The sequence below is a fragment of the Ursus americanus genome, chromosome 2 (assembly GCF_024610735.1).
Source record: "Ursus americanus isolate L20-20 chromosome 2, mUrsAme1.1.p, whole genome shotgun sequence".
Lineage (NCBI taxonomy): Eukaryota > Metazoa > Chordata > Mammalia > Carnivora > Ursidae > Ursus > Ursus americanus.
The window spans coordinates 6,045,524-6,068,245 of record NC_142128.1 but is presented as its reverse complement, the minus strand read 5'-3'; the positions used below and the strand labels follow the sequence as shown (position 1 = coordinate 6,068,245).

The 22,722-nt window shown below is 43.6% G+C and overlaps 1 protein-coding gene across 3 annotated transcripts in view; it reads left to right on the top strand.

Annotated features, from left to right (window-relative positions):
• Positions 1–114: 114 nt before the first annotated feature.
• SMURF1 (SMAD specific E3 ubiquitin protein ligase 1) overlaps positions 115–22,722 on the top strand; it is a 110,124-nt gene continuing 87,516 nt past the window's right edge. The window contains exon 1 of one of the 3 annotated variants that reach the window (XM_045813385.2): positions 115–436. In XM_045813385.2, coding sequence (XP_045669341.1) covers positions 382–436 — 55 coding nt within the window. In that variant the 5' untranslated portion in view covers positions 115–381. The remainder of the gene's footprint in view (positions 437–22,722) is intronic. The other 2 variants (XM_045813383.2, XM_045813382.2) reach the window with 2 other exon arrangements.

The following is a 22,722-nucleotide window of genomic DNA, read 5'->3' as shown; positions in this document are numbered from 1 at the left end:
AGGGCCGGGCCGGCACGGCGGCGGGAGCGCGCGCGGCTCCGGGAGGCGGCGGCGGCGGCGGCGGCGGAAGCGGCGAGGGCGGCGGGCGTCCGGCTCTGAGGAGGTGGTGGTGGCGGCGGCGGCGGAGGAGGCGGAGGCGGCGGCTCTGGACTGGGCTCGGCTGGGAGCGGGCGAGGGTCGGGGGCGCCGGGTCCAGCGCCGATCCCCTGGCTCGACCATCCTCCCGCCGCCCGGACGCCTGGGCCGCGGAGTTTGTGTCCCGGCTCGGACCCCGGCGCCCAGCCCGGAGCCGTAACCTTGAGGCGGCGGCGGCGGGGCCGGGCCGGGCCGGGCCGGGGGGCGGCGGCACTGGATCCGCGGCTGCCCGATCGTTGGCGGGAGATGTCGAACCCCGGGACGCGCAGGAACGGCTCCAGCATCAAGATCCGTCTGACAGGTACGGCCGGCGGGAGGCCCACCCGCCTCCCACCGCCCCCCCCCCCGCCACGGCCCGGCGCCCCTGGCGCCCCGCACCGCCCCCCCCCAGCAGCCCCGGAATTTCCCGCAGAGCGTCCCGGTGGAGTGGCCCTCCCCCACGCCGGCCGTTGTCCCAGGACCTCGTCACCCCCCTCGGCGAGTGCCCCTCGCTCCTCGTTCCCGGCCCCGCCCCCTCGCTGCTCCCGGCCCCGCCCCCTCGCTTCTCACCCCCCCAACCCCCCCACGGTCTCTCGCTTCCCTCCTTCTCCCCCCACCTGCCCCGTCGTGTCCCCCCTCCTGGCCCCCCGCCCGTTTTCACCCCCTCCGTCCTGGTCGCTCCCCTCCCTCTCCCTGCCTCGTTCCCTCGTTTCTCCCCGTGGCCCCGCCCCCCGCTGCTCAGCCCCCTTCCTCCCCCTCGCTTTCTTCCTCTCCCCTCACCTGCCTCCTCGCTTTCCCTCCTGGCCCCGCCCCTTGCTCTCGGTCCCGCCCCTCTCTTCTCACCACCTTCCCATCCTCTCTTGCCTCCGGGTCTCTCCTCCGACATGCCCCCGCTCTTCTCCCTCCTGTCCCCGCTTCTTACCCCCTCCCCCATACTCTCTACCTTCCTCTCTCTACCCACCTCCCAACTTACCCCCTGACTTCTCCCCTCCCGGCCCCGCCCCTTTATTCTCCCTAGGCCGGGCTCCCTCACTTTCCCCCTAAGCCCCGCCCCTCATTTTCCACCTAGTCCCGCCCTCGCTTATCTCGCAGCCCCGCCCCCTGCTTCTGTCTCGCTGCCTCCACCCTTTCCTTCAGCCTCGAATTCCTCAATCCTATCGTGTCGCTTCTCCCGGTCCTGTTCTCCTCGCTTCCCCTCTGGTCCAGACCTCTTCAGTCTAGTCCACTTCCTTTCTGCCTCAGGCCAGGCCACTATCTACTCTTGACTGTGCTTCTTCAGTTCTTTCTGCATTGCACTTTACCAGCACCGCGCCCCCCAGCCCCGCAACATCCTTGAGCCCTGAGTAGGGCTGAGGGTCCCCCCGCCCCCCACTGGAGGCTTTGGCAGCTGCACTAACGCAGGCTCCTTGATTCACTCTCATTGAGTCTTCAATGAAGTGCCCGTGTCTCCTAGGAGGCTCTGTAGTGCCACCTTGAAGGGTGAGCGCCAAGCTGTGCTGCGGGCCGGCGACGCGGTGGTTTGGCTGAGTGTGGATGCCCGCTGTCTGCTGGAGGCTCCCCTCGCTGGCGGGCCCCGGAGATGTGACCCTGCGCGGGCTCCTCAGGGCTGGGGTGCTGCGGCCTCGCCTCCCAGTTGAAATTCATACCTGAGGCCCGCTTGTAGGGCTGCAGAGACGGTGTCCTGCCGGGGGACTTTCCGAACTCGAGTATTTCCCCAGAAACACTGCCTGCTCGTTGGCGGGAGAACGGAAAGGAAATAAAAAGTTCAGGCTGATTCCTGTCAGGGGGCTTTCCCTTGGATTTTTCTGTTCAGTGGCCAGGCTGGTGAGGACTCCAAAGTCAGAGTCCGGTCAGATCCTTTCAAAGAGCCAATGAGCATTTTGGCACTTTATGGCAGATGCGTAGCCCTAATTCGTCGGTAATTCGTGGGTGATCGTTTTCAAACTAAAGTTTCTTTGAAACTACATAGTTGTTGCATGATTTATTTTTTTTCCAAGAAAAGGGATATATATGTATATTTCTTCTTCTTCTTCTTCTTCTTCTTCTTCTTCTTCTTCTTCTTCTTCTTCTTCTTCTTCTTCTTCTTTCTTCTTCTTTCTTCTTCTTCTTGGTATAAAGATGTCAGATTAGGTTACGATAAGATAATGTGATCCGATAATGATTTGGACCCAAATCCAGACCCTGGTTTTGTGAAGTAACCGCCATATATCCCAGGGATCTTTGCTTCTGGAGGAACATAATCCTTTATTCAGGGCTAGTAGGAAATGCTTCTCACTATGCAGATACAGTATATAACATTGTTATTTTTATGGTTACATGAAAGCCATGTTTTTGACTTTGTAATGCTTGTAAAACTTTAATTCCTGACAACTTTAATTTGATTCTCATTTACAGTGTAATCTGTAATTGACATCAGATTGGTTTCATTTTTCTTGTTAAAAGCAGAAGTAACTGATTTCATGAGTTTGGGTAGAAATGTGATTAATGTTTCAGAAGGAAGAGGTTTTAATTACAATATTTGTGTCAAGTGTATATATATGTATTAATCAACCCTAGTTGGCAGGTCTGGGCCTTTCCCTTGTGAAAGGGAGGGCTTGGTTTATTCTCCCAAATTAATTTTGGATTCAGAAATTTAGATGCCAAAGATATAGAAATGCTTTGAAGAGTTTTGGATGGCATTTGATATTGAAGGATCAGGTGATGAGTGTTATTTCCAAAGCCCCTTTTCCCTTCACCCCTGTTGGTGTCATTGAGAGTCTGGGATGATCTGTGGGTGTGGTCATCCCTGCAACAGGAGTTTAGCGGTGATTGCAGACGCAGGTGACCAGCATGTGTTATCTTTTGAATGTTAATTGATGCTGGAACCAGATATTTTGTTGTAGTTAGAGTGGGTTTTGGCATCATCTTTAAGGTTGTCGGGGAGTTTGAAATCTCTTCGCTTCTGGCGTGTTGGGTAGCCGTCTTTCAAAAGTTGTATACTCTTGTTACAGGTTTCAGAGTTTAGTACTATGCATGATATTTGAAAAAAAAATTTTTTTTAAATCTAGGAACATTCCAACCAGTCAGTAATATCACACAGGGCATAGTAATATCACACAGGGCATAATTCAAGGCAACATCTGAAGACATTGGAGTATGAAAGAGCCTTTAGAACTTTGGGGTCCACAGTTGTATTTGGTGGTGAGTAGAGCATTGGATTTAAAATTAAGAGACGTGATTTTGGTCAGACCTACCATAAACTGCATGATATGGAACAAATTATGTAACCTTGCTGGGTCTCCGTTTCCTCGCATAAAATGAGATTTCAACTTTATTGTAACATTCTTTGATTCTCTTTCTCATTTTGGCTACCTACTTATTCCAAATTACGTGGGGGTACTCATGCTTTCTGTTATTGAATCTCAATGCTGGTTTTCAGAAATTTGTGTTAAAACATAGCACTTGTGTTTGATTTACGAGAAGCGTTCATTTTGTGTATTGATTAGGCATATATTTTTCCTTCCTGGTGAAACCCTTTCTGTTTTTGGAAACTATTGGTTGGTATGTGGAACTGCTTCGGAAGCCTGGCCTACGCAGTAAAAAGAATATTTGAGTCTTTATACTTAAAAGAATTTAACTTTAATGAATGTCTTTGTGGTATTTTAACAGGAATATAGTTTTTTAAAATAGTTTCAGTAGGTTTGGGGCGTAATATGTGCAAAATCAAGTTATCTTAAAGAGCATTATCTTGCAGACATTTAGAGTTCACTGGCAAATCAAACACTTTGGAGACATTTTTATTTTAAATTCAAGAAGGATTTGCAAAAACTTTGTTCTTATGTGGTACGCAGATGAATCCCAGATACGTTATTTAGGCCACTTTGGGTAAAAGAATGGAATTTTGAGCTCTAAGGGTTCCACAGTGCTCTTCAAGCAAATTAAATTTTATTCTAATGTTAACCAGTTAGTTGAAATGGCAAATGCCTATAAACTTTTTTTTTGCGTTTTTATGCCTTGAAATACTCTCAGACCTCCTTGTGTTTTTATAGCTTCTGGAGCGTGACTGCGTGTTGCGAAGAGAGAAAAATTCTAATTCCAAGTAGAGGGGGGAAGAGACCTTCCTTGATAACATGTGGAAATGGAGGCTATTTTTAAAGTTGTAGCACATGGGAAGTAAGGCAGACTTGGGGGTTTGGCCATCCAGATGACACAACTTGAAGAGAAATAGTTGTATTAATAGCTGTTAATAACCCTAATTTATCAATAACAGGTGGCCTAATTGATTTGGACTAGTTCGGTTTCTTGAAAGGTTAAGAAAGCTGTTAAGTGTTGCCTTTGTCAGGTTATGCCAGCAGGGAATCTGACTTATGTAAGGCAGGCAGAACTTTTGGTTTTAACAACCGTTACTGGGATAGGACGGAGTAAGTCATTGGTGTTTTAGCCATGAGCTGCCCCTGAGTTTCTGAACATTTCCTTCAGGGTCAGCCTCAAGCTTCTGAAGGTACAGTCAAGGCACTTCCTCGAGCTGAATTAGCTAAGGGTGTGGGATGGGCTAAATCAAGTAACTATTGCAAAACTTCAGTTTTACTCTAAAAGAAATCACATTCTGTCAAACAGAGGTTGTATTACTGATTTTATTTGTGATTTGATCACATTTGGGTTGTCTTAAGGGACAACCTTTTTTTCCCTCAACTCCATTTTTTTTAAAGCTTCTTAACCCACCTAACTGACCTGAGCAATGAATTATTTTATACACTTTCTTTCTTTCTGTATCTTTATAGCAGTTGTAGTGAAATCCAACTAGAGTTCTTGCCTTCAGGTCTAGCTATTTGAGGTCAAAACTCCTGTTTTTGCAACCATGAAAGTGGTGTCTGAACTTCGATTTGTTCCTTCTCTTCTACAAATTTTCATTTTCTCTGTTCAGTCACGTTGTCGGGTCCTAGTGTAGAACGCTGGGTGTAAGGGGAGGTTCTGGGGGCTGAGTCACTCGGGAAGTTTTTCCTCATGAATAAAAAAAAAGAAAGACTGACCCATAATATTTCAACATCAGCTCAATGATCCACTTAACTAGACTGGCTGTTTTGTAACATGTTTGTGGGCACTGGTTAAAAGTTAAAAGAGCTGAATTGTGCATTTTATTGAGTGCCAAGAGCAAAGGGGAAGTTCAAGAACCTTCCGAAATAGATGAAATAATTTAGTGTCTTGGCAATGCTCTGATTTTCTGGTTGAGAAACCCTAACTTTTAGAATTCTTATTTGGATCAAATTTTTGTACTTTCAAAACTGTTTTAGAGGTTAAGTATTTTTAAACAAATAGAGAATTAAAAATATGTGGCTATTTATTTATTTATTTCTGTCCCTGAACAACTTAAGTGACTGGTTTGCTTGTTGTTCTGTAAGTGAATTTTATTGAGAGAGAGGCCCTAATTTAAATTGGCTTGTCGTCCACTGCACGCTCATCCTAGCTGACCACAGTCCCTAAGGCATGCTACTTAGAGATGAGCTGGAAGAGCTCTGTTGAAAAACAAAACAAAAGCACCTCTCCGCGTGGAGCAGGCATATCTTCTTTTTAAAATGTTAGAATTACTGTTGTGGCGACAGATGCAATTTAATCCATTTGGATATTTAAACTAAGTGGAATGTTGTTTCCATACTTCTGGATTAAAGGGAAAAAAAACCCTTTTATTGTTTTAAAACAAGGCGTAGATAATGTACCATCACTGTGTCTGGCGATGCGCCCCACCTAATTCCAGCTGTGTTCACCTCCATCGCAGCTGAAAGGAATTCTAATTGGCTGAGGAATGTCGGCAACATTGTGTATCACTGAGCGTGAACCTATTGTGCTGGCTGCTGGGTGATGCATTTCAGATGTTTTAAGCTCCTGAGTCCAACTTGGAGGTTGCTTTCAGGAGTCTGGAAGAGAACATCGTGAAGCTTCGGGTTGGAGACGGCAGCCTGCTTTTTTCTTTGTATGTTGGGCATTTGCTAAATTCTCTAAAGGCCGTGGTCCTTTCTTGTGGCTTAAACCCTGGGTTGGGAGTCAGAAGGTCTGAATTTGATTTCTAGCTCACCAAAGTGCCACAATGGGGAAAAGGGGTGGGTGGAATTAGAATCTTTTAGAGACGCAGTTTCCCTATCTGTGATGCGAGATACCTGCCTTTTCATGTCGCACAGGGACTAGATGTGGATTAAATATTTTGAAGAGTAGTTATGAATTATTTATAGAGTAGCGTGGTGTAAATACACAGTCATAAGTTCCTGTTATTTCTTATTCCTAAATAATTATGTAAATGACACTGAAGAAAATCTATAAAACCTATTGATGAACATGAAAAATATACTCAAGAACAAATTGTTAAATTCTCTGTGCACTCGGGGCGCCTGGGTGGCTCAGTCGTTAAGCGTCTGCCTTGGGCTCAGGGCGTGATCCCGGAGTCCTGGGATCAAGCCCCACATCAGGCTCCTCCGCTGGGAGCCTGCTTCTTCCTCTCCCACTCCCCCAGCTTGTGTTCCCTCTCTCACTGGCTGTCTCTCTCTCTCTCTGTCAAATAAATAAATAAAATCTTTTAAAAAAGCAAAAAAAAAAAAAATTCTCTGTGCACTCAGAAAGTTCCTTAGCGAAATAGCGTTAGAAGCCAAAGCCAGCATCATCTTTAGTTGTGAATCCTTGGAAGCATTCCCATTAAAATCAGGGACAATCCTGGGATGTACACCGTCAAAATTGTTATTAATTAGAGAAAGACATCAGAAAGCAAATTTGCTATTATTTGTAAATGATACGATTTTGTAGCTTTAGAAATCTAAAAGAATCAGCTGATAAACAATTATAAACAATTTTAAAAACTTAAGCATTTGGATAGGAAATTTCTCCATGGAAAAAGAAAATGGATAAAAATTAATATGCAAAGACAAACTAGGGGACACAATTGCAATCTATGTGAAAATGAAAGTCTAGCTTCCTTAACATATTAAGAGCTTTCAAAAGCAATTAGGAGTAGGCCAACACCCTGTTTGCAAAGAATATAGACAATTCGCAGAAAAGAAGAAAAAATGGATTTCAAACATGCAAAAAGATAGCCAGCCCTACATACCAAACAAGATACCAGTTAAAACTAGGGGTGCAACCGTTTCTCATTTAGCAGATTGGCAGAGACCAGAGAGTTTGAAAATATGTTAGGGATGACAAAGGTGTGGGAAAGCAGAAACTCTTTCTCACTGTTGGCTGAGAAATATAAAATCACACAATAAGGATGGCAGTTTGGTACTATCAGATAATAAATGTATATCCCCTTTGATCAAACAGTTCTGCCTCTAGGAATTTTTTTTGTTCTAGATACATTCACACGTTTGTGTTAAGTCTTATATGTAGCCGGTACCTGGGTGGCTCAGTCAGAAGAGCATGAGATTTTTGATCTTGGGGTTGTGAGTTCGAGCCCCACTCACATTGGGTGGTGAGATTACTTAAAAATGAATAAGTAAATAAACTTTTTTTTTTTTAAGATTTTATTTATTCGTTTGACAGAGAGAGAGACAGCCGGCGAGAGAGGGAACACAAGCAGGGGGGTGGGAGAGGAAGAAGCAGGCTCCCAGCGGAGGAGCCCGACGTGGGGCTTGATCCCAGAACGCCAGGATCACGCCCTGAGCCGAAGACAAGCGCTCAATGACTACGCCACCCAGGCGCCCCAATAAACTTAAAAAAAAAAAGTCTTATATGCAAAATTATGGCAACATTGAGATTATGAAAGACTGAAAACAACCTAAATGTGTATCAATACAGCACTAAAGAAATTACGTTATATCCCCAGGGATGTGTAGCTGTTTAACAGAATAAGATAGTGCTTTATATATATATATATATATATATTTTAATTTATTTATTTTAGAGAGAGAGAGAGCATGAACAGGGCAGAGGGAGAAGAGCAGACTCCCCATGAGCAGAGAGCCTGATGCAGGAGTCGATCCTGAGACCTTGGGAGTCATGACTTGAGCGAAAGGCAGATGCTCAACTAACGGGGCCACCCAGGCGCCCCGATAGCGCTTATATTCTGATATGGAACAGTTTCTAAGATATATTGTTGAATGGGGGGGAAAGATTCAAGAGAGTGAATATTGTACATAATGTTTGAGTAATAAAAAAATAAGGGAAATTTATATAGATCTCTTTGTATGGAACATTACTACAAGGATACCTCTGAGAATACTGATTGTGATTTTCTCTGGGAAGGAGAACCAGGGCCTGAGGATCCAGGTGAGAGGGACATCTTCTCCCTGTATTCCTCTTTGTATTGTTTGATCTCTCCCCCTCTTCCTCCTTGAGAATAGATTGCTTTTCAACAATTAGAAATGTTAAAAACAAAGAAGCATCTACAGCTCTTAAGAATTTCTTAGAGGGGCGCCTGGGTGGCACAGCAGTTAAGCGTCTGCCTTCGGCTCAGGGCGTGATCCCGGCGTTATGGGATCGAGCCCCACATCAGGCTCCTCCGCTATGAGCCTGCTTCTTCCTCTCCCACTCCCCCTGCTTGCGTTCCCTCTCTCGCTGGCTGTCTCTGTCTCTGTCGAATAAATAAATAAAATCTTTAAAAAAAAAAAAAGAATTTCTTAGAGCAACAAGTACGTTAATTGCCAATAGTAATTGTTTTCAAATGTAGGTTTCTGAAAATTCAAAATAATTGTGCCAAATATATTTTAAAAGGCTTAAATTGCATCTGAAGGCATATATCCATGTTTAGTGTATTTCTTCACAGGAAGATTCCTGGGTTCTGGAGAGTAAAAAATATTCTGTATACTTTGTAGATCTCAACAAACCTATTTTCCCAGAGAATATGTTTATTCTGATACTTAAACACCCCCCCCCCCAAATTGTTCCAGCATCATACTAAGTAAGCCCAAATGATTCTCTCCAGATTCAGAAATCGGGCCTTCCTGAAGCCTGCTTTCTGTAGTGAGTCCTTTGAAAGACTGGGGTCTTGGTTCTTAGCAATAGTGCTGGTTTATATCCTTTATTTGGAATGTCATTTGGGGTTATCTCTGACCTAATTTTAGAAAATGACCTCATCCCCAAAGTGGGGGTAAAAATGGTAGCTTGCATAAGCCATTAACAATAACTTGGAATTTTCCCCAAGTATTTATAATCAGTATGTTTGCTGTAAACTTTTTGAAAGGGCTCGTTTATTAATTTTAGCCGTGCCTGAAAAAGAAATATGTGCCTGTAAAAGTAGGAAAAGTTGTAACCACCTGTAATGTATTGCCTTTTTGTTCTCCTAGATCTTTGGGGTAAAAATTCTAAGTTTTACTGAATTGCGTTTCTACATATAATACCTACAAATTATGGATTTGAGGAGTGCTCAATGCCTACTCATACACAGCAGTGATAGTAATGCCTTCTCCCTGTGTGTCATCATTTTCCAGAGTTCTCCTGCCTGTTTCCTCACTGGAGCCAAGCTATCAAACCAAGCTCGAAGAGGGCGGTGTGTTTTGTTTTGTTCTCTGTGTGTTTTTATTTCTAGGTTAAAAAAAAAAAAACAGCATGGAATTTGTTTTACTCTTTAAAAACACATTTTGCAGGACAGGAAAGGATAGTTTCTCTTGTCCTAAATGGATAATCATACCATGTGCAGTTACGGAAATACTTGGAAGCACACTTAATCCAACTATAAGGAATTCATATCTTTACAATAATCAATAGTTGTGTGTAGGAGAAGGCCCACACGTCCTCATTGGACATTGATTTAACTTGTCGTAGCCTTTTTTTCCTCCTTGACTGTGCAAGGTTGAGAAGGTGGCATTTCTCAAACATGCCTAGTAGACACATTAGGCTTAATGTGTCCCAAACAATCTTCCTGATTCCCTCCTCCCCAGAAGCCTTGCTCTCCCCAGTCTTCCTCGCTTCATTAAATCTACTCAGTTGCTCAAACCAAAAACTGAGACCTGTTGTCGTTCTTCGTACCTAACTTCTCATCGGTCCTCCAGCCCTCTTGACTCTGCCACCACAGTTAGTCAGGAGCGTGTCTTCTCTTCATGCCCGTTGCCTCCCTCCTAGTTCAAGCTGTGACCATCTCTTGCTTGGACAGCTGCTCCGTGCCCTGATTTGATTTAAATGTCACTTGCCTCCAAAACCCTCCTGCTACAGCATCAGTTCTTTCTCTCTTTCAAAGATGCTCAAAGATTAATTATGCAAGTCCTCATTCTGGCTTATTCTAAAGGGGGAGCTGGAAAGCGCCAGCATTGCCCTTTCTCCTGGCTAGTGCAGCTCCTTCACCCTCCACTTCTGTGTTCACTGCCTCCAGCTTCAGCTCCAGGATCACTGGTGAGAATGGCTAGTTGTCTTTGTCAGGGTGCGTGGAGCTTCTCATGGTCTGATGATTTAGGGACAGCCGATGACAAGTTTAATTGTGCGCAACCATGGAGGGAAGTCAGGAAGCCAAACTGAAGACTACTCTTTGAAAGTTTAGAATGGGAGATACATAGTCTTCGTGGTTCACAGCACCTTCCATTCTCTTGTACAGGAACAGAACAGTGGTCGCCTCTGGATAACTCGTGATTTTTATCCTCCTCACCCCCCACCCTGCAGTCATTCCCCAAGATGCTCTGATCCTAGTCTGCCCCGTCTTAGTTAAGTGACATCATCGACCGGGTAGGGTGTTCATTGAATTTTATCCTGCTTCCCTTCTTCAGCCAATTTCACATTTTTACTTCTGTCTTGTATTTACAATCCCATACTTCGTGATACTGATTTTTTTTATTAGTAAAAACAACAACAAAACCAACAACAACAGCAACAAACCCAACAGGATGCTTTCAGATGTAAGTAGCAGAAACCCTAGTTTAAATTGGTTCAGTAGGAAGCATTTTATTCAGTAAGTTAACTGAAAAGTCCAAAAGCAGTTAATAGCGTGGCAAGGACCCAGTTTCTCTTTGGTTCTGAGGGCTGTGACCACAGAGCCATTCTTGGCTATCTCTTTCTCTTATGATCAAAAGATGGCTATTAGAAGCTCCCGTGGCTATTTGCTTCTAGCTGTAACCAGCAGAAATGTTAAAACTCCACTTTCCCAACAGCTCATTGCTGGAGTGGAAGTCCTGGAGTTGAATCCTGTTGTTGGGTTGGCCTGATTTGGGTCATGTGTCCATCTCTGAACCAACAGCTGTGGCAAGGATGATGGGATGTGCTGCTTGGACAGTTAGGATCCATCTTGGAATCTGGTAATGGTGTTAGTCCCACCCAACATGGAGGACTGGGACAGTTTGAGGGAACAGAAAAATGGATGCTAGGAAGACAACCAACAAGTAACTAGACGATACCATTAAAAAAAATTTATAATGCTAGCTTTGTGCATGCTGAGTGTGAGGATGATAAAGCTACCATTTAATGAACTTACGAAAAAGAAGCATGCTTTCTTTGTAGTAGCGTGAAGCAAAAGATGTATTTTTGTAAAGATGCCACATATTTTTCCTGAGAGTTAGGATGGTAGCTTCATATGTAAACTTACCCCAACAAACATCCTTGTTGATTTGTACCGCAGAGAACGTTTCTGGATTGTTTTGTAGTGTTGTTTTATTTGGGACTATTTCAAAACTAAGATTAAAACAAAATTCAGGTACAGATTCTAGAAATTCTTATGTCATTTCTCTAGAGATGATAGGGTATTTTTGAGAGGGGAAAAATGCATGTTAATTGTAATTTGAATTGAGGATGAATAGAAAGAAAAATTGTTTTTATACAAGTGTATAATTTTTTTTAATGATAGGTGATTACCAAACCTTCTTTATAATAAAAGCTTTGGATTAATATGCATTCTTGATACTTGGAGCTCTGTATTTTCTTTGCTCTTTTCCTAAAAAACAGCGAGGGGGGCTTATAAGATGCTTGCTGAGCTTTGAACCCATGTTCCGAGGAGAATATTTGGCTCTCTCAGACCTCCAAGTTCTTTCCTCTGGAGTCAGCCAGGTGGGGTGGTGAGGAGCTGGGCTGAAGCCAGCCTGTGCTTTTAAATGAGTGACCTCATCTCTTAGTTTTCTCAGCTAAAAAAAAAAAGAAAAGAAAAAGAAAAAAAAAGAGGGTGGGAAATAGTTGGAGCCACTTTAGAGTTTGTGGGTATTAAATGAAATAATCCACATACAGTGTCTGGTCCATTGTAAGTGTTCAGTATATGTTAGCTAATATTAACATTGTCATATTTCAGTGAATCTAAGATGACCTTGATTGAAAGTCACACCAGTGTTTTATGTACCACTAAAAAAGAAACACCAGTAATTACACTATAATGTGATTCCTTTGAAGATTTCAGAGATGTTAAAATCAGAAAAAATTTTAGAATCAATGATACATGGTATTATGGCTGCCTTTGACTTGCAAGTCCTCGAAATTGTTTGCATACCCACAAATGAATGCCATCTGTCTTCAGTTTAAACATAATGCAGTGTGACCTGAAGTTCCTTTTCATTTTTTTTTTTTTTTTGTCCTAAACGTACGTTGGTGTTGGTCTCCCGTATTGCAGTATTGGCAATTTAATAATTGCTAGTTCATTCTGTAGGTTTAATAATGGCTTATATAAGACCCGTGGTGGGCTTGGGAACTTTGATAATTTGCTTTTCTTCAGCGAATTAGAAAAAAAGATTGAGACATGTTTTTGGAGATCATTAATATTGGTTGAATAAAGCTATTTGAAGTGAAAGGTAGGTGAAATGATAGCACCCGGAACCTTTCAGAGCACCCAGGTTGTTGGCAGAAAGCCTGCTTAGGGAAACACCTTTCATACACCCAAACACATTCAGTTTAGAAGGCGTAATGTTGATATTTGAAAGCAATGCATGGTATTTGATTTTCCACTGAAATTTAAATGTGGAAGTATATTGTAAAACTTGAGCGATAGTCACAGGCTATTTAAGTACCAACTTAGTGCAGTAAAAAGTCACCATGTAATATGCTAAGTTGGAATTTAGAGTAAAATCCATAAGGATAGCACATAGCCTTGATAGCATTCTGTTTCTCTTGGAGCCTGATATTTCGGGTGTTGTGACGGGTGTAGTAGAAGCCTGTTTTGGCTCTTTTTTTAGACCTGTTTTTGATACTAAGGTTGAAATGAATTATGGAAGTCTTTTTGGAGACTTGACCTACCTGTTTACTGCATTATTTATGGCTTGCTTCATCAGCTGAATGTCAGCGGGATTCCACTTTTGTTTAAGACAACTACAGGAGAGAAGCAGATGTGTCTTTGGGTTACGTTGTCATAAGCCCCAGAGGCTGTCCCCTGGCACATCTGGCACATGAAGTATGTAAATATTATTTGAGGGTGTTGATTAGGATTTTGGAAGAGATGGTCTCTGTGCATCCCATATTTTAATGCATTCTGAGATAGCGGTGCTGTTTTCTTTTTGGAAACCCAGATTTGGTTGCTGTATTTTGCATAGGGTTCAGCCTAGCAGTAGGAAAAAAAATACATTTTTATTTCAGAAAAGGAGTTTTACTTTAGGAAATGGTACCTACATTGAAATAACAGGAAAATTATTTCCAAAAGGAAACCGTTTATCAACGTGAGCACTTTTCTTATCACATGCACAGTAGCATTGTTTATGTTTAGAATAGACAGAAGCCAGTCAAGATCTCTCAGCAAGGCTTTACAAAAGGATACGATGATGTCAGTGTTACTCCAGGTGTTTAATTTCAGGCAGTATGAGTCAAAGGTTTGGTGTTTCTTAGAATAGATGGAACTTTATTCAGAAAAAGCAACCCAGGGGCGCCTGGGTGGCGCAGTCGTTAAGCGTCTGCCTTGGGCTCAGGGCGTGATCCCGGCGTTGTGGGATCGAGCCCCACATCAGGCTCCTCCGCTAGGAGCCTGCTTCTTCCTCTCCCGCTCCCCCTGCTTGTGTTCCCTCTCTTGCTGGCTGTCTCTCTCTCTCAAATAAATAAAATCTTAAAAAAAAAAAAAAGTACCACACCAAAAAAAAATGGAAGCATTTGTTTAAAAAAAAAAAAAGAAAAAACAACCCAGCTCATTAATTTGAAGTGTATACATCACAGTCTAAATATTTCAGTAGAGTTTTTAAATAGATGATGTATGCATATGATATCAAAGGGTATTCATTAAAAATAAGTCTCCTATTCCCTGTCCCTTGTCAACCAGCTTGGCTCTAGAGAAGTTAACTATTATTATCATGGCATTACTAGTTTCTCTTGTATTCTTCCAAAGCTTCTCTGTTCCCTTCCTTTTCTCCGTCTCTCTAACACAGGTGATAGCATATGATGTGCACCGTTGTGCATCTTGCTTTTTCACATACCGTAGATCAGGGATTGCTCCGTTTTCATACACCCACAGCTGCCTCTGTAACAGAAACCTCTCTGCTCTTCAGAAGCCTTGTGGTTAGGTGGGACCACATGACTAGTCCTGGCTAGTGAGCTGTGAGAAGTGATTTGTCCCACGGTGGGGCTGAAGCAGTAAGAGCCTCCAGCTCTTCCGTGGAGCACTGGGAACTCTGTGGCGTATGGTGGAGCCTTTATCAGCCTGGGTCCCTGAATGATTATGTGGCCCCTGCCCCCCCCCCCACAATGACCCAGCCTATGGTGGATGTGTAGTGATAGCAGGGAATAAACCTGTTATGTTAATTTGTTTCTGCATCATATCAACATTTCCTGATTGACGTTGCGTATTTCTTTTTAACAGCTGTGAAATGCTGTTAAACGTAATACCAAATAAACCCAGTTCAGATTATCTGATAGCTTAAGGACAAAAGGGCATCTCATTAAAGAATTATCATTTTAAAGAAATATCAGAGAAAAACGTTGCCCCCCAGTGTGTTACTACACAAATGTAGCATATCTATTTTTTTAAAAGGAATATCTATCTGTTGAAAAATGTGAAGGAAGGGGCGCCTGGGTGGCTCAGTCGTTAAGCGTCTGCCTTCAGCTCAGGGTGTGATCCTGGCGTTCTGGGATTGAGCCCCACATCAGGCTCCTTCGCTATGAGCCTGCTTCTTCCTCTCCCACTCCCCCTGCTTGTGTTCCCTCTCTCGCTGGCTGTCTCTATCTCTGTCAAATAAATAAATAAAATCTTAAAAAAAAAAGTTTAAGAAAAACATGAAGGAGAAATAAGCACTGTATTATTTTAGTGACACTTCATTCTTTAAATTATAGTTCATAATTTTTGCATTTGAATTTGATATTAATTTTCTAGTCAGATTATTTCTAAAGGGGCCATAAGCACCAAAGCCAATACGCTGCATTATTCAGGATTGAGCACAATGCTTAAGAGTGTTAAGGATGAGAGGAATGTTACAAAAATAGTATCTACCGGGAACTTCACAGTACAGTAGGGAGTGAGACAGTCACTAGAAACAGTTGAGCATTTAAAAAAAAAATTTTTTTTTTTAAAGGTGCCAGGTTGAAAAGAGAGCTCCTTGTGGGCTACAGAGGTCTGGCTGCTGGGGAGGCCGAATTTGAAGTGGCTCTGGAAAGATCTGCATGGGGAGAGGGTAATAGCACGTGCAAAGACGGGATGGGGCAAGAGTGTGGGCAGACAGAGGGAACAGAGGACCCAGGCTTCAGTGACAGGCCGAGGGGTCTGGGTGGCAGTAGAGAGATTTGATCAGACAATTCTGATTTTAGAGGCCTGCCCTGTAGGAAGGGGCTCTTTTGTGCCCAGAGGGGCAGCACAAGATCCAGTAAATGGAGTAGTGTAGTGGCTAAGAGCCAGCCACGCTGGAGGCCTGTGTTCCGGTTCTAGTTTTGCCACTTTCTAGCTGTGGAAAGTTCTAGAAAAAGGGTACGCAGGGTAAGTGCTTAGAGGGGGTCAGTTGTGATGCGTCCGGTGCTTGGCTGCTATGGGAGGGGAACTTGGTAACAGTGAGAAAGAACTGTCTAACGAGGGATTAAATTCGGCCGCCTCACAGAGTAGTAAGTGTTGTGTGTGACTCTGTTTATGCAAATGCTGGATGATCATCTCTCTAGGGGCTTTACAAGGAATCCTTTGTTGGGGCCAAGTTTAGACTAAATGTCTACAAAGTTTCTTTTAACAAACATTTATTGCAAAACTACTAAGTGCTAGGTTGCCTGGCAAGTAACATACTGGACATCAGGAAGGGGATAGAGACCAGATGAAGGAAAATACTTGTTATTTATCCAGTCTGTGCATTATTACAAAGTTAACATCAGATTCCCTATTTGGCCCTAGAAAAACCCTTCCAATTAGAAGGGATAAGAAGTGTCTATAAAGCAAGTTAAGTGATGTAAATACTAAATGACGTTGGACATCCTGATAAAATGCAGCGGGAAGGCGGCCTTAGCCCTTCCTCCGATGTACCCACTTTAACATCTTGCTGGTTTATTGCAACATGCTTCCTTAAGACCTTCTTAGAAGTTCTTTTTTTTTTTTTTTAAGATTTTATTTATTTATTTGACAGAGACAGCCAGCGAGAGAGGGAACACAAGCAGGGGGAGTGGGAGAGGAAGAAGCAGGCTCATAACGGAGGAGCCTGATGTGGGGCTCGATCCCAGAACGCCAGGATCACTCCCTGAGCCGAAGGCAGACGCTTAACGACTGAGCCACCCAGGCGCCCCCTTCTTAGAAGTTCTAATTGGAGCCCAACTATGGCTCTTCCAGTATGATAAGTATGATAAGTTGGTGTTTGTGTAGTGATCCTCCCCCCCCCCCCTGCTTTCTGGACACTGAGACTGCTTCCATTCACAGTCAGGTACTGTTTAAAATCTTTTTGTGGGCAGGGGCGCCTGGGTGGCTCAGTCGTTGGGCGTCTGCCTTCGGCTCAGGGTGTGATCCCGGGGTCCTGGGATTGAGGCCCGCATCGGGCTCCTGTGCTGGGAGCCTGCTTCTTCCTCTCCCACTCCCCCTGCTTGTGTTCCCTCTCTCGCTGGCTATTTCTCTCTGTCAAATAAATAAATAAAATCTTAAAAAAAAAATCTTTTTGTGGGCAAAGTAAGGCAAACGTAAAGTGCATAGGAGGAAATCACTCGAGCTGGGGAGGCAGGTCCCGTGGAAGGTCCAGTCCCCCTTCCCCTCCCTTAGCTCTGCCCTGGATCACGGATGCTGGGGCTGTACAACCTTCGCAGCCAGTCTGGAGTCTCTCCAAAGAGATTCTAGAATGAGAGTCTGCCAAATGCGAGCTTTAAGCTTTAGTGTTGGGATGTTACTCTTTGGAGTGCCCCTTCTGCCCTTTGGCTCTTTTTATGGAAACTAGGTCGGGTATACAAACCCCATACTGTAGCGTTCTAAGGTGAACGCTAATGGTTGGTTGACTGTGTTTTAGGATACACCTGACCTTGGTTTTCCTGTCCAGCTTTGCTGCTCAGGATTGGGGGTCCCTGTAGGCAATAATAATGAAGGTATTTGTCAATTCTCGAGGCTTTTATTACTCACCAGGCAGGCACTATGCTAGGCACGTTTCATGCGTTATCCTCTCAATAAACTTACAGAGTAGGTGGTATTCTTGTCCCCATTTTGGAGACTGTGGAGTCAGTTCCACCACGCACCTGTGTCTTTGGGCAAATCATGCATTTCAACTTTGGGCAAATCATGCATTTCAACTTTAAGCCTCAGACAATACCTACCTCGCAAGGTGCTTGTTACAAGGAATAAATGAAGTAATTCGGCACCCAGCTGTTTCCCAGCATTTGATAGGGTCTACCTTGCCAGAGGCTTCCCTCAGTATCTGGCAAGTGATTAAAGTGAACTGCTTTGGAAGTTACCTTTCTTCTTACTTTATAAGTTGGTGTAAACATTGTTTCTGAATCTAGTTCTTTTCTTTTTTTAATCTCCAAATTAAAACCGTCATTAGACATCATTCAGTTAGGAGCTCTCTTTTTCAATCAACCTTTCCGCTTCAAAGGTGGTTTCTGGAGGGGGAAGACGGCACTAGCATTATTGTGACAAAGATAAGTGACAATATAAAAAGGAAAGTGAATGTTCTCAAATTTCCACCTCCTCTTACCAATTTAATATTTATTTTTTATTGCTATTTCTGACTTGGCCTACATTCCTATTATTTACTAAAAATCAGAATAAACTGTGTCTTACTATACATCACGTGTATATCACTGAAACATTACTCTGTGATTACAGTTCCACTAAGAAGATAAATACAGTTGACCCTTGAACAACACGGGTTTGGACTGCATGGGTCCACTTACACATAGATTTTTTTTTATATATATATAAACGCAGTACTGTAAATGTATTTTCTCTTATGATTTTCTGAATTTTTCTCTAGCTTTATTGTAAGAATATAGTATGTAATACATATAACATTATAAAATATATGTTAGTTGACTGTTTATGTTATCAGTAAGACTTCCAGTCAATAGTAGGCTGTTAGTAGTTATGTTTTGGTGGGAGTCCGAAGTTATACACAGATTTTCTTTTTTTTTTTTTTTTAAGATTTTATTTATTTATTTATTTGACATAGAGACAGCCAGCGAGAGAGGGAACACAAGCAGGGGGAGTGGGAGAGGAAGAAGCAGGCTCCCAGCGGAGGAGCCTGATGCGGGGCTCAATCCCAGAACGCTGTGATCACGCCCTGAGCCGAAGGCAGACGCTTAACGACTGAGCCACCCGGGCGCCCTATACACAGATATTCAACTGCACAGGGATGGAGGGTTAAGTGCCCCTACCCCCAAGCTCCCTGTTGTTCAAGGGTCAACTCTAAAATTTTGGTGACTTCTAAAGGTTTGAACTTTTTTTTCTTCTTTTTTTAATGAAGTAGAGTTGACACACAATATTACATTAGTTTCAGGTGTACAACATAGTGATTCGGCAACTCTATCCATTACGCTCAGCTTCCCACAAGTGTAGTTACCACCTGGCACCAGACAGCGCTATCACAATACCATCGACTCTATTCCCTAGACTGTACTTTTAGCCCCATGACTTACTCGTTCCTATACCTCCCACTCCTCTTCACCCATTTTCCCCACCCTCATCGCCTTCCCTCTGGCAACCATCGGTTTGTAAAAGTTTGAACATTCTTCAGGCTACCCCTGTGATATTTTTCTATTGGGATTGGTCCCCAGGCCTCCTCACCACCCACTCTCTGTGGAAGAATTTTATATTCCATTTAATAGTGCCGCGAAGCCATGTGAACTCACGAACCAAGTTTAGGAGAGAATTTGCTAGTATAGATAATTGTGGGGCCTTGGAGACATTTTGAACAGTACCCAACTATAACACCAGCGATTGTCCAAAAGACTCAAGGGAAATGATGTGAAATTATGATTATGTAAAAAGAAATACAGTTGTTATCGGTGTGACTGAGTCCATCTTTTAGGTAGTGCAGGGCTAATAATAAGGACATTAACATTTCAAAAACACTAAAAAAACGAGTCGTTGTGGCTGTTTCTTTGTGTCCTGACAGCGGCAGGCAGCTACCGAGGTGCCCTCGTGGGAAACGTGCTCAGTCAGGGGAGGCTGCTCCCTTCCCGGCTCCCCGATTTCCACAGGGAGTGAGTGCTGTGGGGAGCCCCCTGGAACAATAGTTTCCCCTGAAGTCTGAGGAGCTTGTTCTTGGGTGTGGTGCTTCCCTCCACGACTGTACAGTTGCCAGACGGCAGTGATTTTATCTCTCAGCAATGTTCCAGGAGGTTTTCGTGAAAACATTAAACTGCCTGCCCGCCTCTCAAACGGAGTTTGAAAAGAGGTCTCTTGGGGGAGGACAGACCAAGTCTTCTAAGTGGTCTGTGATCCAAAGCATTTCCTGGGGTACGTGTTTATCAAGGCTGAGCTTTACTTCCAAACTAAGCTTGAGAAGAATCTGGGAATGTTTCCCAGCTGATTGGGGGTGGGGAGAAGAGGAGGATGCAAGCCTGAAAGAACAGAGAAATTTCACTCTCGTTTTTATCTTTTACACAGCTATCTGCCGAAATCTGTCTATGGATATTGCAAAATAGAATCTTTCGGGAGTACGAAGTAGGATAGGCTGTTCAATGTTAATTTTTCTTTTAGTTTTGAGAGAGAGAGACAGAGAAAGCGGCAGAGGGAGAAGGAGAGAGCGAATCCTCAAGGGGACTCCCAACTAAGAGTGGGGCCCGACACGGGGCTCAATCCCAGGACCCTGAGATTTCCTGATCGGAAATCAAAAGAGTCATTGAGCCACCCAGGCGCCCCTGTTGAATGTTAATTTGAAAATTATATATAATTTAATTTTATTTGGGGAATGGAACTTTGGAAAGATTAGCTTTTATTTATTTATTTTTTAAAGATTTTGTTTATTTGTCAGAGAGAGACTGAGAGAGAGTGAGCGAACAAGCTGGGGGAGAGGCGGAAGGAGAGGGAGAAGCAGACTCTCCCCCGAACAGGGAGCCTGATGCGGAGCTCGATCCCAGGACCCTGGCATTATGACCTGAGGCCAAGACAGATGCTTAACCTACTGAGCCACCCAGGCATCCCGGAAGATCAGCTTTTAAATGGATCAGACTTTACTCTTCAAGGTGGAAAAAAATGCAGACAAAAGAGCACTGTCTTCCTGTTAATTGCCGTTAACCTCAAGTTACCCTAGTGCTTTTGCTGTGCCTCTTAGAGTTCAAGGTCTCAATTGACACATTTGGGAAGAGTGAGGTGTTGGGGAAATAGTAGCACGAAGCTGATGGTTTTTCCTTCCTGTCTGACTCGGCGTTAGAGAACTCTTTTTAGACAATATGTTGATCTTAATACTTCAATGCTGGTTTTATGTCATTACAGACATTCTGGTATATAGAGCAGTTCCTTGCTCTCTTAGGAGAAATCTTTTAAAGAAAACCTGTCTCCCTTATATCTGTTTCTTACCCTAAAAGTTTTTGTGGTCACTACTCCTTTTTTGAGAATTCAGATGTTGGTGGTACCAGAAGAAAATTTCTTTGGCCTGAATGATGCCAGCTTCACTTCCCTCAATGATGACACATTCACATGTATTTTAAATTTGTTGCTTTCCCCCTCACTGTGCTGCTGTGCGTGTGGGTTCCGTAGCTGGAGAGGCTGGTATTGGTGGTGAAAGACTTCGATCTAAATTTAGATTCTTTTCAGAGGTTTCATAGAATACTTCCTTAAATTAAGTCACAGACCGCAAAAGCAGCTGCTATGTGGGGCTTCCAGGTTTGGTGGTGGCTTTTTTTTTTTTCCCCCCTGCTCTCTAAATAAAGAAGATGGGGCAGGAAGGGACTGGCTGTCACTCCCAGCTGCTTGGGGTGGGGGGGGGGGGTGGGGTGGTGGTTCTGCCATTGTAGCCAGAATCACTAGCAGCTTCTGTAATGAATTGAAGGCTAAGGGGACAAGATTTGATAGTAACCCGACAAAAATGGAAAACGGTCACCACTCCAAGGAAGTAGGGCTTAAATAAGCACTTTGTTTGGGTTGTATTGTAGGTGGTAGGTAGCAATGGGTAATGATAGGACTCTGTTTGTCCGACACCTGTCAATGTACCTGGAGACTTAGAAGCCGTGAGTTAAAGCAATGCAGTTAATTTTTAGGGAGAGCGATACAGTTGGAAGATCTTCAGAGTCCAGAGAAAGTTGAAAGTGGGGCGTTGATGACAATCATGGGTGCATTACACCATCTCCCTCTCTTTCCTGGAGTACGTGTTTTCACATCCTTTCAATACGAACGCCCTTACCTGTCAGTGCCCACAGGCCGGTGACTAGAGAGCTAGATCTCAAGGGGGAGGAGGGGGAGCCAGGGAGCCTGAGCACTGCGTGCTGGGCAACATACTCAGACAACCTTCCAGTTTCTGCTGTGGAAACATCACAGTATTCATGTGCCCTTATATTTGCGAATGGTGTGTTTGTATTCTAAAACAGTATTCCAGTACCTTCATGGTTAGACCAACATGGAGAATCTCATTCCCGGCCAGTGTTTCTCCCCCAGCATGGATCAGCAATCTTCCCATGAGCATATTTTCATTATATAATCACCCCTTTATTTCAGTATTTCCTCTTTTAGAAAGGTCAATTTGGTTTTTTTGGCGTGAGGGGTGGTAGGGTGGGGGTGGGGGAAGTATCTGTACCTGGTGCAACATGTAAGTTGTGTAAGATGGGTTATTTTAAAAAGGAAGTCTTTTCACACCTGCCCCTAGCCTTGAAATTCTCTTCCCCAAAGACAGTCCAGTGGTAACACTTTCTTGTTTATTTTTGCAAAGATGTGTTAGATAAAAATGCTTATATATTCTTCTTTTTCCCTACCCCCCTTTTTGAGGGGGAGCATAGACTCCGTTCTGTACCTTGCTTTTTTTACCCAATAATATATGTTGGAATGCTTCCATATATATCAGTATATAGAGAATTGCCTTTTTTTTTTTTTTAAGATTTTTATTTAGAGAGAGCATGTGCGCATGAGCGGGGGTGGGGTGGGGATGGGAGGTGGAGGGTCAGAGGGTGAGGGAGAGAGAGACTGTCAAGCAGACTCTGTGCTGAGCAAGGAGCCGGACGTGGGGCTCAATCTCATGATGCTGCGATCATGACCTGAGCTGAAATCAAGAGTTGGGTGCTTAACGGACTGAGCCACCCAGGTACCCCCTTCTTCTTCTTCTTCTTCTTCTCCTTCTTCTTCTTCTTCTTCTTCTTCTTCTTCTTCCTCTTCTTCTTCTTCTTCTTCTTCTTCTTCTTCTTCTTCCTCTTCTTCTTCCTCTTCTTCTTCTTCTTCCTCTTCTTCTTCTTCTTCTTCTT